Here is a 13,495-nt window from a genome sequence, read left to right on the forward strand (position 1 = left end):
GGGAAATCTAAGAGACTTCCCTGAGTCACTGCACTGAAGGTGCTGTGTGACACAATGCAAAGATGATGCCTATGGAGTTTGTCAGACTCCACAACCAAAAGAAACAGTTAAAAATCACAGTAAAAATACATGAGTGTGGGGAAAAAGGGTCTTGCTCTCTCCAGGTTAAAAAAGTAAAGTCCTCAAAATCCAGAAAAGTTGCTGTGGGTCTCTAAGGTAGAGGGAACTGGCACATTTCTGAGAATTCCAGAAAGGAGTTATACAAACCTGGCTTTGAAATCTTAAAAGATCTCTTGCCAAAGCCTTTTGAACCAAACACAGCAATCCCATGAGATTAACTCAAATGCCAGTAGCTTGGTATTCTCTGATGCTCTCTGATCGGTTCTCAGCTTTAGCTGGGAATTCAATGCCATCCAACACCTTGCTACCAAGATCTGAATCACTATCACGGTCATAACAACTCAATTTAAATCACAGATCTCGACCAGCTTAGTTAGCTGGAATACCAGAGGGCATGCGCATCTGATGAACACCACACAGAATGGTCTCAATAATTGGCACATTGTTGCTCTGCAAGAAACGTGGCTATTAGAAGACCCTATATGGGATGGGTATCCGATAACTACTGTAAAAACCATGTCATCGGGCAAAGGACGCCCATCTGCTGGACTATTAGTAGCCACCCAAATCGCAACAGGTTACACTTGCGAAGCTTGGGCAGCGCCTAACGATTATGTACAACTTTCTAAGATCAAACAAGGGTCTTACACTATTGCACTCGTCAATCTTTATTGGAATCACCTAAAAAGTTCAGACGATCGTTTCATTGAGGATATAACCACTCTAATGTCATTAATTGCATCCTCACCCAACATTTCTGCGATCATTTTAGGTGGTGACCTAAATCTACATCTATTGGATGATGCAAGAACTCAGGATATCCATATAAAACAGTGGACATCCTTTATAAAGACCCATTTTTTATATCTTGCAAACGGTGCTTTCCCGGGAGACTGTCCACTGCAATACATCTGGCCCAGAGGAAATCGATCCTTTATTATTGATTTTGTATATATGGACAAACTCACATTTTCAAACAGCGACCACTTAGAAGTGATTAAGCAACATTACAGTGATCATAATGATTACACTTGCCTGGCGACGCAAGTCCTCTGACAGACGGACATGATCAAATCTCACTATCCTGGTCAATTAGGTTGTATACGAATTGTTCGAACTACAATTGTTCGAATTACAATTGACCCATGCACAATTGACCGAATTGTGAAGGTCAATTGTTACACATATGTGGGGAAACCCCCCGTATATATATATATATATATATAATCTATCTATCTCCTTGTCTTTCGTTCAATTGGGTAATTCGAACAATTGTGTTCGAACAATTTGGGTAATACTGTCAATTAAGCATCAATCCAACTAGAAACCGCATTTGATGGACCAGTGGGAAATTAGGATAGCTGCAGAATATGATGGGTAATCATCAAGATGCCATTCCAGCGCATGCACAGCAACTAGTGGATCAGTATGTTACAGCACTGCAGCTTTTCCTGATTCAATCTGCCAACACAGTGAGACCATACATAAGCCGAAGCACGCTTACGATCAAAAACTATGGTCGAAGAAATCAGAACATCACAGAATGAAACGAAACTCCAAAAACCTTGCTACCATAGATCGAGCAAGGGCATTGAAATCCCTAAACGCGCAATATCGGAATTGGGTCCAAAGCCGATTAGGTTATATGTACCAACAAGACTGGGAAGCTATGCTAAAGGTACTGGCCTCAAAATCATCATCATCATCATCATCATCATCATCATAATCAGCAGCAGCAGCAACCTGGACCCTGCTAAACAATGTAACCAACACGTCCCAAGAAGCTAGTCTGATAAATGGTATAACAACTGAAAAGTGGCAAAGGATAATTGCTGATGGGCCCATAACCTAACCCTGATCTGAGCAAAGATTTTGTACATGTAGTAAATCTTTAATAGTTCCCAGTGTTTTCTTACACTTGTCTTTTTTCATCTATAGGTAGGGTGGGAGAACGTATTGGGCATTGCTTTTTGGTTTTTCTGTTTATAACATTTTGTGAGAATATTTTAAGGAAGGTTTTTTAAATATTGTTTCTGCTGTCTAACGTACTTTTTCTTCTTACTATCTGGCCAGGACAAATGATGAGCTGGTGCTCTTCCTTTCTAAGTACAGAGACAAGAACTTTCTTAAGTCCCATGGCAGAGATAACGCTAGGTAATGGCATTAATCTGCACAGTAAATCTGCTTATCTGTTGTGTATTTTCCTCTCCCACTGGCTGGTGTCCACTTGGTACACACTCATTCTTCTTGCCGCTGCCTTTGCTTCCTCTTCTTGGCCCCTTTGCCTTCTCGCTTCTTGCCCCCAGTTTCCTCTCCCCTTTCGCCTGTATGTGTATACCCCCTGCCTTGGTGTTATCTGCCGGCTCTCACCTTTTTACCTTCCCCTGAAACCACCCTCCAGCTACTGCCTTGGGTTTATCGAAAATGCCAGCCCCCCAGTGCTAACCTTGAGTTTACATGGCTCTTGTGGGTTTGCCTCCCTTCTTGGCTCTCCCCCTGGAGGTTCCCTTCGCACCTCCTTCATCGGTCCTTGCCCTGGGTTTTTGCCCCTAATTCGTTCGCTATGTTTTTTTCACCCCTCGCCTCTCTCCTTTGGTGTGGCGCCCTCCCCTCGGCTCTTGCCCCTGAGTTGCTAACACTCTTGACTCCGTGTCTGATCTTGCTGTCATAGTAATTTGTCCCACGGTATACCCTGTGCAGGTTTATTAAGAAACAGGGCCTGGACCGTCTCTTTCACGAATGTGACTCCCACATGTGGCGCCTTGGAGAGCGACAGATCCCAGAGGGTATCGTGGTGGATGGCGGCTCAGATTGGTTTGCTCTGACGCGAAGCTTTGTGGAGTACGTGATACACACACAGGATGAATTGGTGGCCCAGTTACAGAGGTTTTACACCTACACACTTCTACCTGCAGAGGTAAGTGTGTTGCACTGTGTACTTCTCCTTAATAATGCTTCAATAAATAGGGCTGTGTTCCACCGGACGCGGAGTGTGCAGTGATCCATATTCCTTGCTTTAGAGTTTTGCACTCTGTGCTACTAGGTGTAGTACATTGCTCTCTGTCCCACTGTGTTGAGCACTGCCCTCGGTTCTCTTGTAAAGATTAACACACTGCATTGTTCAATGCATGCGGGGGAATGGGGGAGCGGGGGGGCGAATGCTGCACTCTTCCCGTGTCTGAAACCTTGAAGTCAGTGTCTATCTAGTAGTCTGTCATTGTTTTGAAGGCTTGAGATTGGCAGGTACAGTTACTTTTTGGCTGTTTTTTCCCACCCTTATTTAGCCCACACTCTTTTACAGAAAAGATTATACCGCGGCTGTGCAAGCATTCTCTTTGAACAATGGGGTGTATAATGTGTTTGGAACAGCAATAGCATGCACTCTCTGGCATTAGGGGAGCAGGTTGGCCATAGTGCATGAGTCACTGGGGAAGAGATTGAGAATACAGCAATATTGAGACTGTTCATCCCTCACTTTTCTCCCTGATCTCTCACCTGCTCCCAGTCCTTCTTTCACACAGTCCTGGAGAACAGTCGCGCGTGTGACACCCTCATCGACAACAACCTCAGAGTGACCAACTGGAACCGCAAGCTAGGTTGCAAGTGCCAGTACAAACATATTGTGGATTGGTGCGGCTGCTCACCCAACGACTTCAAGCCCCAGGACTTCATACGCCTACAGGTACAACAATCCTGAGTGTTTGTCTAGCTGCTTTGACGTTCTTCAGACCTTTCCCTAACCATCCACCGAGCGGCCCCTTAGCCATTCACGGCCAGGTTAAAATTGCATGATCCTTGTTTTCTCTTTCCCATTGCACGTTCGCCCTCTTTCTTTCAGCACAACAACACGAACAAGCCTACCTCGCTAGAAGTGGTATGGAATCTTATGCGCTTTTCTTTGAAAGCTAAGATATTGTGGGCGCTGCCCCTGGGCACGTGAACTGCAATGTTCCTGCAAGGGTGATCAGAGCCCTTCATTATGCCATGCTGCAGTGGTAGGTTTACATTTCGCTTACAGCGGTTCCATTTTGTTTAAAGCAGCATCGCTGTTACTCCTGTTGAAGGAGGAGCACAGGGCGTTGTTAAAGGCGGGGAAAAGAATGTGTGACGATGGCCAGAGGTGGTTCGAGAATTGACAATGATTTAATTGTCCTCGAATTGTTCTGTAACTAATGCTGTATATTAACTTTTAATAAATACAGTCGCGATAGACTCAAACAGGTAACACTACTATTTTATTGCGAGTGTGAATGGAAAAGCAACTAAATGGCACCCATAGTTTATTTGTGCGATTTCTAAACTATGCCTGGTTTTACTACCAAAACGTGGCTGTAATTGATATTTAGCACATAGTTAACCAACACTTAACGTAGTCCTTATACACATACAACCTCCCCTTCCTGGCCAGGAATGGTACATTTTTTTTAAAGTGTATAATAATAATAATGCATTTCTTATATATATATATAAAATGCGTATTAACCTTCTTACCTGCAGTCCACTGCGCTCTGTTTTCCTCTTTGGCCACCGTGAACGGAGAGTACTCGTAAGGTCATACTATTCCCTACCATGTATGATCCGTATACACTAAGATGGAGGACTCTGTGGGCTGATGCTTTCACCCTGTACCTTTTTTTGTAAATACGTATCTATATATTGTAACTAGCGGTCACAATGTCGAATGGGTGTATGTGTGGCACTACTTAAGGTAAGGGAGCTGCTTAAACCATTTTTATTTAGTATATGGGTGTATGGGCCTATGTAGCTCCTAGGACACAGGTGCATTTTAACCACCCCATTCTTGGCCATGGATTCAATTTTTTTTGTTTTTGTTTTTTCACTCTTTATTGGTGTGGAATAAGTTGGTGTCAGCTATTTAGTGTTGCCTTCATCAGTGGTGCAAGCAAGATGTATTGCATTGGTATACCAATGTACCTTTTTTTGTAGCTATTGAGGACTAATGTATTTTTGTGTCATGATCTCCGCTATTTTGTTTGTTGGGCATCCTTTTGTTTGGCAAAACCATGAGACAGGCCTAAAATGGCTGATATACAGACACGCTGACTTTGAGCTCAGCCCTGCACATTTGGTAGACGTTTGGATTGGTGTAGACCAGTCCTTGGACCTAGACCCACTAATACACAAAATGTGGGGGCTGCCCCTGTGTTTGGTAATTTAGGGGGTCCAACGTGATTGGCTGGACCCCAACACCATTGTTTATCACTGTTGTGTGCTCAGACCAGCCCCTATATGTTTGGCATATCTAGAGGAGACCCAAAAATCGGACCTAATTGAGTGCAGGAACAGTGTAGCAGGTTTACTTGCCTAGTGGAGGATTTTCACAATCTTGAAGCAGTTGCTGCATTTTAAGGACCTGATCAGGCCATATTGAAGCTCCTGATTACATCAGTCATCAGGTCTGCCTACGCACACTACCTTTTGATTTTCCTACATATATTTTAAGGTACCTCTCATTAATAATTCTTTGTAGCCTACAACAAGGTTCTGCACGGCCTTGTCCTGGGTACGTCCTCTGCGTATGCCAGGGAACATATTCCTACTACGCAGCCCCAATTGTTGGTGTAACCGTCTCCCAGGAGTAACATAGGGTCATTCTTCCTCACTAAGCCATCAACCTCTTTAATCGAGGAGAGCCATCCGTAAACTGGAAACACAACCACCACATATGAAAGATTTTTGTTTTGTTGCATTAGATCCTCTCCAATACTCTTCCTTAGCTTTGGATAGCCTATTTGGTGGTCATTACCACCTATGCAATAACGTGGATTAAATTGGGGCGATTTTGAGATGTTATACATTTTATCACAGATAAATAGCCCATCGGTTTTCCGAAACATAAAATCCTAGAAGTATTTCCCATTGAGCTTTTAAAACTCTGGTCTCCTGGACGTTTGACTCGACAATACATCCGTAAAGAGCAGAGATCAGACACTTGCTAGAAGGGTGAACATCTAAAAAAAAAAAATCAAAAGCTGTAAGCTACCTTGACCTCTTATCTGTTCATTTCCCCTGTGAAAGCACCCACTTAAGTTGTAAACATCAAAAGATTGACAATCTTCAAGTGACGCACAAGGACAGCGTGGTCGCAAGCGGGTGATGTTCATGGTGTGCGCAGAGTTATCCTGCTGGGGAAGCGCCCAAAACATGCCTAGATGCTTTATTACGTCATCACCTTTGTGGAAGGGGTTTGGGGTAGAGTTATCAGAGGACTGGCAAATGCTTTGGCCACCACTCTGTTAAAATGTTTGCTTATTTTTGCTGTAATCTGTCCCCAGGTTGGGGTTTTTCATTTTTAGAAACAGATATGGCTGCATTTGGGAACTTTGAAATTAAGTGGTTGACAGGTTGTTTTGCTGCATGCAGATTGCTAGTCCTTTTTTAAACTGTTATGCAAAAATGTCAGTAAAAAAATAAATACATTAAACAATCTACCTACATTTAAACCCGATTCCACTGCTTAAAATGGATTTCTAGAATATGGCCTAGTGATTTTAGGAGGCCACCCTACTTATAGTGAACAGGGAATCTTAGAGGTTAGCCAAAACCCAATCAAGGTAGCAATGGAGAGCAGTCGAGACTATTATCAGTAGAGTGGGGTCCGGGTTCCAATTTAGACCGAAATGTACAAAAACACTATTTATTCTAGTTCCAAAACATGAACTAAAAAAATGAAACAAGCAGGTTATACTATCGCACAACACTCAAAGATAGACAGTCATCGTAGTTTCTAAAATGCATTCAATTGACTTAAATTAATAAAATAAGGTAAGTGATTCAGTAAGATGGAACCAAGTCGCAGGAAATATGCCATAGCTTCAGAAGTCCAATCCCTGTAAAGAGTGCAGACTTGTGCCCAAAAGTCACAATGCTTCTGCCCAGAATGTATCTGATGCAGGTAAAAGCAGTGGAATGGATGGATACATAGAATGGTTCTCAATGTTATCCTATGGAGGACAGGGAGAGGCAATGCGTTTGTATTTACTTACCCTTCAACCTTGTCCCCCCTTCCCACCCCATCTTGACTCCGATTTTCCCACAAGACTGGATGGGTCGACTGGGGGTTGGATTTCCATGTGTTGGTTCTGGTGAGAGGTGCCCAGGAGCTGCGGGTACAAGGATTCTTAAAGTCAGACAGCTGTAAATTGCAACCCCTGGCTATAAAGAAATGCAAGTGTTGGGGAGAATTGTCACATATGCTAATTCCCTCTACCTTAGAAACCCCCAGCAACTTAGCTGGATTTTGAGGACTTGATTTTTTTAACCTGAAGAGACACTTTTTCTCCCCACTCGCTCTCATGTATTTTAATGTGATTGTTAACTCTGCATTTCTTTTGGTTGTGGAGTCTGACAAACTCCATAGGCATCATCTTTTACATTGTGTTAACCAGCACCTTCAGTGCAGTGACACAGGGACGTCTTCCAGATTTCCCCAAGGTTTAAATAACTTCTCTGGGATAAATACTGTTTCCCAGAGCAGTAAAGTGAAATTGACTTTCTGATGCTTGGCTTGTTTGTCTGCTTAGAATCACATGCTGTGCATATGGTGCGACATCCAGTGGTAACCATAGAGTATTGCATCTTGTCTTTCGGGGACCGAAAGGGGACCTCTGCATAGGCGTGTCTGTAACACTATCCCTATCGTGATGTGTAGTGTACCCAAAATCCCTCACGTGCCGAGGTCCCTAGATTGTTTTTTTTTTTTTTCCCGCCCAGATAACTGGTCGCCCTATAGCGGAGCTCTTACATAAGGGACATTGTTTATCTTTATACCAACTTTGTTGGTTATTCCCCCTTAAGTCATTTCGACGGCGATTAAGAACTTCGATGAAGACTGCAGGGGATTTGTCTACGGCGGTGGATTTCGGCGCCTAAGATCCGGCGGCTGAAGCATCCACGTAAGAAGAGCGGGGTCGGGGTGGCCATGTCTTCGTTATGTCTTTCCTTTCTCCCCCTCTTTACTCTCTAGGTCTGGTAATCTGTTTACACCTTTTGCTATGGAAAGGACTCCATTTAGGTTCTGCCCTAAGTGTAGGGTTAAATACCCATGGAAGGACTAGCACAGGACGTGCAACTCCTGTCTCCCCTTAGATCACGACGAGAAGCGGTGTGCAGCTTGTAAACTCCTTCGGCCTAAGAGTCTTAAGGAGCGCTGTGTAAAGCGGTGGGCCGCGTACGGTGTGTCACGGGCAGAACCCCCAACACCACATCCACCGAAAGCGACGAGGGCACCTCCGATGACCAAACATCGGTTGCAGATGTGATGGACCTCGAGGCGACACGCCTAGGTCCGCCACGCCTGTCCCCGACCCTTCAAGGCCTGACACTAGTCTCGCTTCAGGGACAACACCCGGCGACAGGGGCGTACAAAGAACGCATTACACCAAACACACAACCCCTCCACCTATTTCGACGGGTACATCGAAAAAGGTGAAGGCGCCAGCATGGCCGTCAAATTTCGGCGGATACCTGATCGTTCAGATCAACAGCCTTTGCTGCATCCGCAGCAGGTTTTTTCAACTGGGCATTCCAAAACAAATAAGGGCGTTACCCCTGAATCAGGTTTACACGTTGAAGTGCAGAATTTCGACGCTCCGACAGTCCCTAAAGGCCTGGTAGGCCCAAAATCTACGACTAGGCCTCAATGCGAAATACCTACCGCTAGGCCCTCTAACGCCGCGATAGGCGGTAAATCTAACGATAGACTTTCGGACCCACGAACTCACGCCGGTTCGGCAGTGATTGAACAAAGTATTGCAAGAAATACTTTGGCAGTTGGGCTGATACCTATTCCGTTGAAAATATGGGGCAGGCCGCGGACAAATCTATAGATCCGCCATGGTGCTTCGATTCTCGCGAGACCTATGAGGACAGTCTGGAGCCTCTTTCCAACACCCTGAGTGACAAATTTCGGCATCAAGGGACGTAAGACGACGTTTTTTCCACCCATAGGCCCTTCTGGTTCCTCTAAATGGACAAGGGAGAGATTTAAAGGGTGCATGGATCGTCTTGAAAAAATTATCCATTTTTCTGAACATCCTTCCCCGAAAAGATCTTGTGGAGAACCTAATCTTAAATATGCTGCACCTTTCCAAGAAGATCAGCCCTCGGTCCCTGTCCATCATGAAGACATTATCCAGGTGGATACTTATCAGGACATTTTCAGGGAAGATGAAGAATCTTCCTTCCTGCAGGGCTATAATGAGGACCAGACGGATGCCACAGACAATTGGGAAGAAACCCAGCAAGTGGGGACGGACCCTTGGATGCTCCCCCAACAAGATCAGGACGCTGATGTTCTGTGCCTGGATTCTTCTCCGTCCACCCCGTCTCGCCAGGCCTTGCCTGTAGACTACCAAATGGCCTTCAGTGCCATGTTAAGGAAGGCACCAGATCACTTCCAAATCACTACTCAAGAAGCGGTACCCGAGCAGGACTTTGTAGAAGACATTCTCAAGGAGAAACCCCCCCCCCCCTCAAGCCAGGCTATTCCCCTCCTTAATTCTGTTAAAACAAGATTGGCCCCCTCCCTGGTGTCGCCAGCTCAGACCCGGGCAGTGAACCCAAGAGTAGGAAAGTTATTTCGGCCAGCTCCTTCGGACCCTCAATACATTAAAAGGCACGCCATCCCCGACTCCCTGGTTGTGACTACCACCCGAAAATGGGCAGGAGTACCCCTTGCTATGTGGGAGGCGCCTCCGGATAAAGAATCCAAGAGGTTGTATGCCTTAGGTAAGCGGGTTACCTCGGCGGCTACATATACCACACTCATAACAAATAACACTACTCTGCTGGCGAGTTATGCAGACGCTCAATGGAACCTAGTACAGGAAGGTCGCCAGGAGGTCCCAGAACCCATCAGGTCTAGGCTTCTCACCATTGTGACCGAAGGCAGGCAAGTAAACCAGAATGTGATGAACACTCTGGACACGGCTGAAACAGCAGCCAGGTCTCTGGCCCAGGGTACTTTACTTAAGCGCCACGCTTGGCTTCGTAACTCAGGGTTCACGCCTGAGACACAGGCTGCTCTCATCAACAAACCCATTGAAGAAACTAACCTCTTCGGAAAGGCAGTGGATGAGGCCCTGGAAACGGTCGTTTCAGTGGCAGCTGGTAGAGAACGGGATCCTGTCTCTAAATCTGCTATCTCGGTGGATTGTCAAATGCATCACACTATGTTACGCTCTTGCCAAGAGAACTGCCCTTCAAGTCTAGAGCACACTCTGCTCGGGCACTGGGGCTTCCATAGCATTCATTGCAAATGTTCCCCATGAGCCCATTTGCAAAGTGGCAACCTGGAGTTCTGTACACACCTTTACAAACACTATTGCCTAGAACCACATTCTAGGGCTGATTCTCAGGTGGGACAAGAAGTACTAAGACCTCTTTTTCTCTGTTACTGCTCACAACCCACCTCCAACTCCGGGTACTGCTCGCAAGTCTATGCACAGCATGTGATTCTAAGCAGATTAACAAGCATCAGAAGACATGCATTACTTACCGTAATAGCATTTCTGATGATTGTATCTGCTTAGATTCACATGCGCCCTCCATACCTTCCACCCGCTCGGGGTGGAAGGAACATAGACGTCTTAGTACTTTCTCTCTTTATGTACTCACTCACAATAGCCTTGGGCTCCCTCATGGCAGAAAAAATACAATCGGAGGGACCTCGGTGCGTGAGGGATTTTAGGTACAGTACACGTCACGCTAGGGATAGTGTTACAGACACGCCTATGCCGACGTCCCCTTTCATTCCCTGAAAGACAAGATGCAGTACTTCGCGGTTACCACTGGATGTCGGACCAGATGCACAGCATGTGAATCTAAGCAGATACAATCATCAGAAATGCTATTACAGTAAGTAATGCATGTCTTACTTACCTTTGTAACTTTCTAGACCAGCACACACTATCTTACCATAGGGTGCTGGAGGGGATACTTCGCATCCCCTTTGTCTAGCTTCTCATGTAACAATTTTGTTACCCTTTCCTCACTGAATGGCTGGTGGCAGCGGTTTACTTTTTACTACCATTATGGGTTTTTACCGCGGGCTGCGTTCACAGCCACGGTAAAGCACCAATGGGTGCCATTTCTGTCAAAATGGACCCACTCTTTTTTCGCCATTTCTTTGGGGAAAGGTCTTTGAGATTTACTGTGTGCCAAACCAGGTGTGGTCCCTTTGTTCATTGAATCTTTGGCGGGATTCACGAGTGAAGCCCGCCTCTAGGTCCAGGGTGTCTGGCGGCGGCAGGAAACGAGGGAGGTGCCCGAAACTCCCATTGCTTAGTTTCACTGCAAGATTCACTGATGCACGCCACACCCTGACAACGGCTTCTTGTCGCGGTTGAAGAAACTTCCCTAGTACAGGATACATTTATGCGGGGGACGCTGAAATTCACAGGTAAGGCGACCAAAAGCTGGCACCCACCAAACCTCTGGATGCGAACAGGGACACTTCTGACGAGGTATCCCACAAGAGAGCTGATCAGTCCACCGGGTGGTACAGGGACACTTCGAAAGGCTCAGGGCAGCTAGATACTTAAAGCATCAAGACTAGTTGGCCCCACTAGCTGATCTGAAAAAATAGATTCCGGAGTCCTCTTCTTACCCAAAATCCAGCCTGGAAGCAAGTCTAAGCCCATCGATGCCAAGGATCTGCCCCCATTCAAAGAGCCAGTAGTTGCCCAATCAGGAAAAAAAAACTATTGGATTACCCCACACCTATACTCAGTGCATGTGAAATGGGACCAGATAGCCCACCCCCTTCCTGGGCCACACACAGACCACTAGCACGTGCAAGCAGCAGCTTTCCCGGGCAAGTGCATGGACTTGTATGCAATTTCCTGATCTGGCCAGGTAGGAAGGCGGGCAAACTACAATATGGCCAAAGAACAAGAGGAAATCATGTTACAGCCTTTTTATGGGACTAGCCACGTTTAGTAGCCATACATGGGGCGGGGGTGGGGGGGTGCGAATGCGCACGCTAGAAGTAACGCATAACATTGTTAAAATGTATCTGCCACCACCAATTTCGTCGTTTCTCCCAGAGAGGCAGCACCTTCCCATGAGACGGGAAGGAGAGGCCGCTACCTGTTGGGTCCCCCTGGGGGTGGTACTCAGTGGGGGATAGACTCCCTCTCTGTGGATCAGGGAGGACCTCTCGGGAGAATGCGGTACACTCCCTTACTCTCCACCCACCTCCAGACCTCCACACAACTCCTTCACACCCCCTTTGCCCCCCGCCACACACCTCCATGTTACTCTTGTATGTCTGCAAGGTTGATGAAGCAGCAGGCACTGAGCTGAGGAAGATTAGGGATGGCTTTACTGTGACTTCAGTAAGAGGAACCGAGACGAGGATCCATAACTAATTCCCATTGGAACCTGAATGAGTGGTCTAGACGCCATCGCCCATTCCAAATAGCAACCGAGGAAGGAGGAACTGCGAGCTGGGAGCATGTCCTGCACAGAAAGGAGAGGTTGCTGTCCAAGACGCGAGAAGGGGGCACCGAGGTGTCCCTACCTAGTCCGCCATGCACAGGCCGACCGGAGAACTGGGGACATGGGAGTCGTGCCGCAGGAAGCAACTGGATGAAGCAGTTATGGAGAGACGCTGAACCTGCCCAGAACGAAACGCTGCAAAGCCGCAGTGAGAGAAGCCAACAAGAACGTTGGAAGTGCCCGAGACCACCGAAAGAGGAACGACAGAGACCCAGAAGATGCATGGGCTGTCGGGATTAGAAAAGGGGACAAGAGAAACCTCAAACCAGGGGTCTTGGACCCACATCGAACACAGAGGAATAATCTACTACATGGCAGAAGAGTAAACTAGGTCTATTGGGAGTAAAATGCAGAGAAGGGAGCAGCGTCTGAGGCCCACAACTTGAGAGGGAGAGCCTAACTAGCCATCTTTTTCGTGGCAGAGTATTGAACCAGGTCTGCCAAAACAAATGACTTTAGAACTGTGGTGCAGGTCTGGGACCCACATCGACCAGAGTATGAGAGAGGCTAGGGGAAGGGAATCATTCCCCCTGGCTTCGTGCAGGGATAAACACTGAGACCCAGACATTTAGAGAAAGGGAGGTTTTCTGGAACACACTACTGCTGACTTTTCAGCAGGAAGTTAACACAAGGGTGTTTCGCCAGTCTCTAAAAACCTTACCCGTTGGAGGATTTCACTACCTGTAGGATCTGTGGGGACCTTCTCTCCCTGCGGGACCTTCTTTCCCTGCTCTCTTCCCACTTGTGCTGTTTTCTGTGTTTGTAAAATCGTGTAATTGTGCGCCCTGATGCCTGTTGGTTTTCGGCGGTATATAAATAGATAACTAAAAATAAAAACATCCTCCAGGAAAGT

General features: G+C 46.3%; 1 protein-coding gene across 1 annotated transcript in view; it reads left to right on the forward strand.

Moving 5' to 3' along the window:
• The window catches only part of XYLT2 (xylosyltransferase 2), a 294,426-nt gene that overhangs the window by 124,154 nt on the left and 156,777 nt on the right, over window positions 1-13,495 (forward strand). Inside the window, exons 5-7 of the mRNA XM_069654872.1 lie at window positions 2,194-2,274; window positions 2,821-3,037; window positions 3,626-3,802. Coding sequence (XP_069510973.1) covers window positions 2,194-2,274; window positions 2,821-3,037; window positions 3,626-3,802 — 475 coding nt within the window. The remainder of the gene's footprint in view (window positions 1-2,193; window positions 2,275-2,820; window positions 3,038-3,625; window positions 3,803-13,495) is intronic.

The sequence above is a fragment of the Ambystoma mexicanum genome, chromosome 3q, assembly GCF_040938575.1.
Source record: "Ambystoma mexicanum isolate Mex_15411 chromosome 3q, UKY_AmexF1_1, whole genome shotgun sequence".
In the NCBI taxonomy this organism is placed as follows: domain Eukaryota; kingdom Metazoa; phylum Chordata; class Amphibia; order Caudata; family Ambystomatidae; genus Ambystoma; species Ambystoma mexicanum.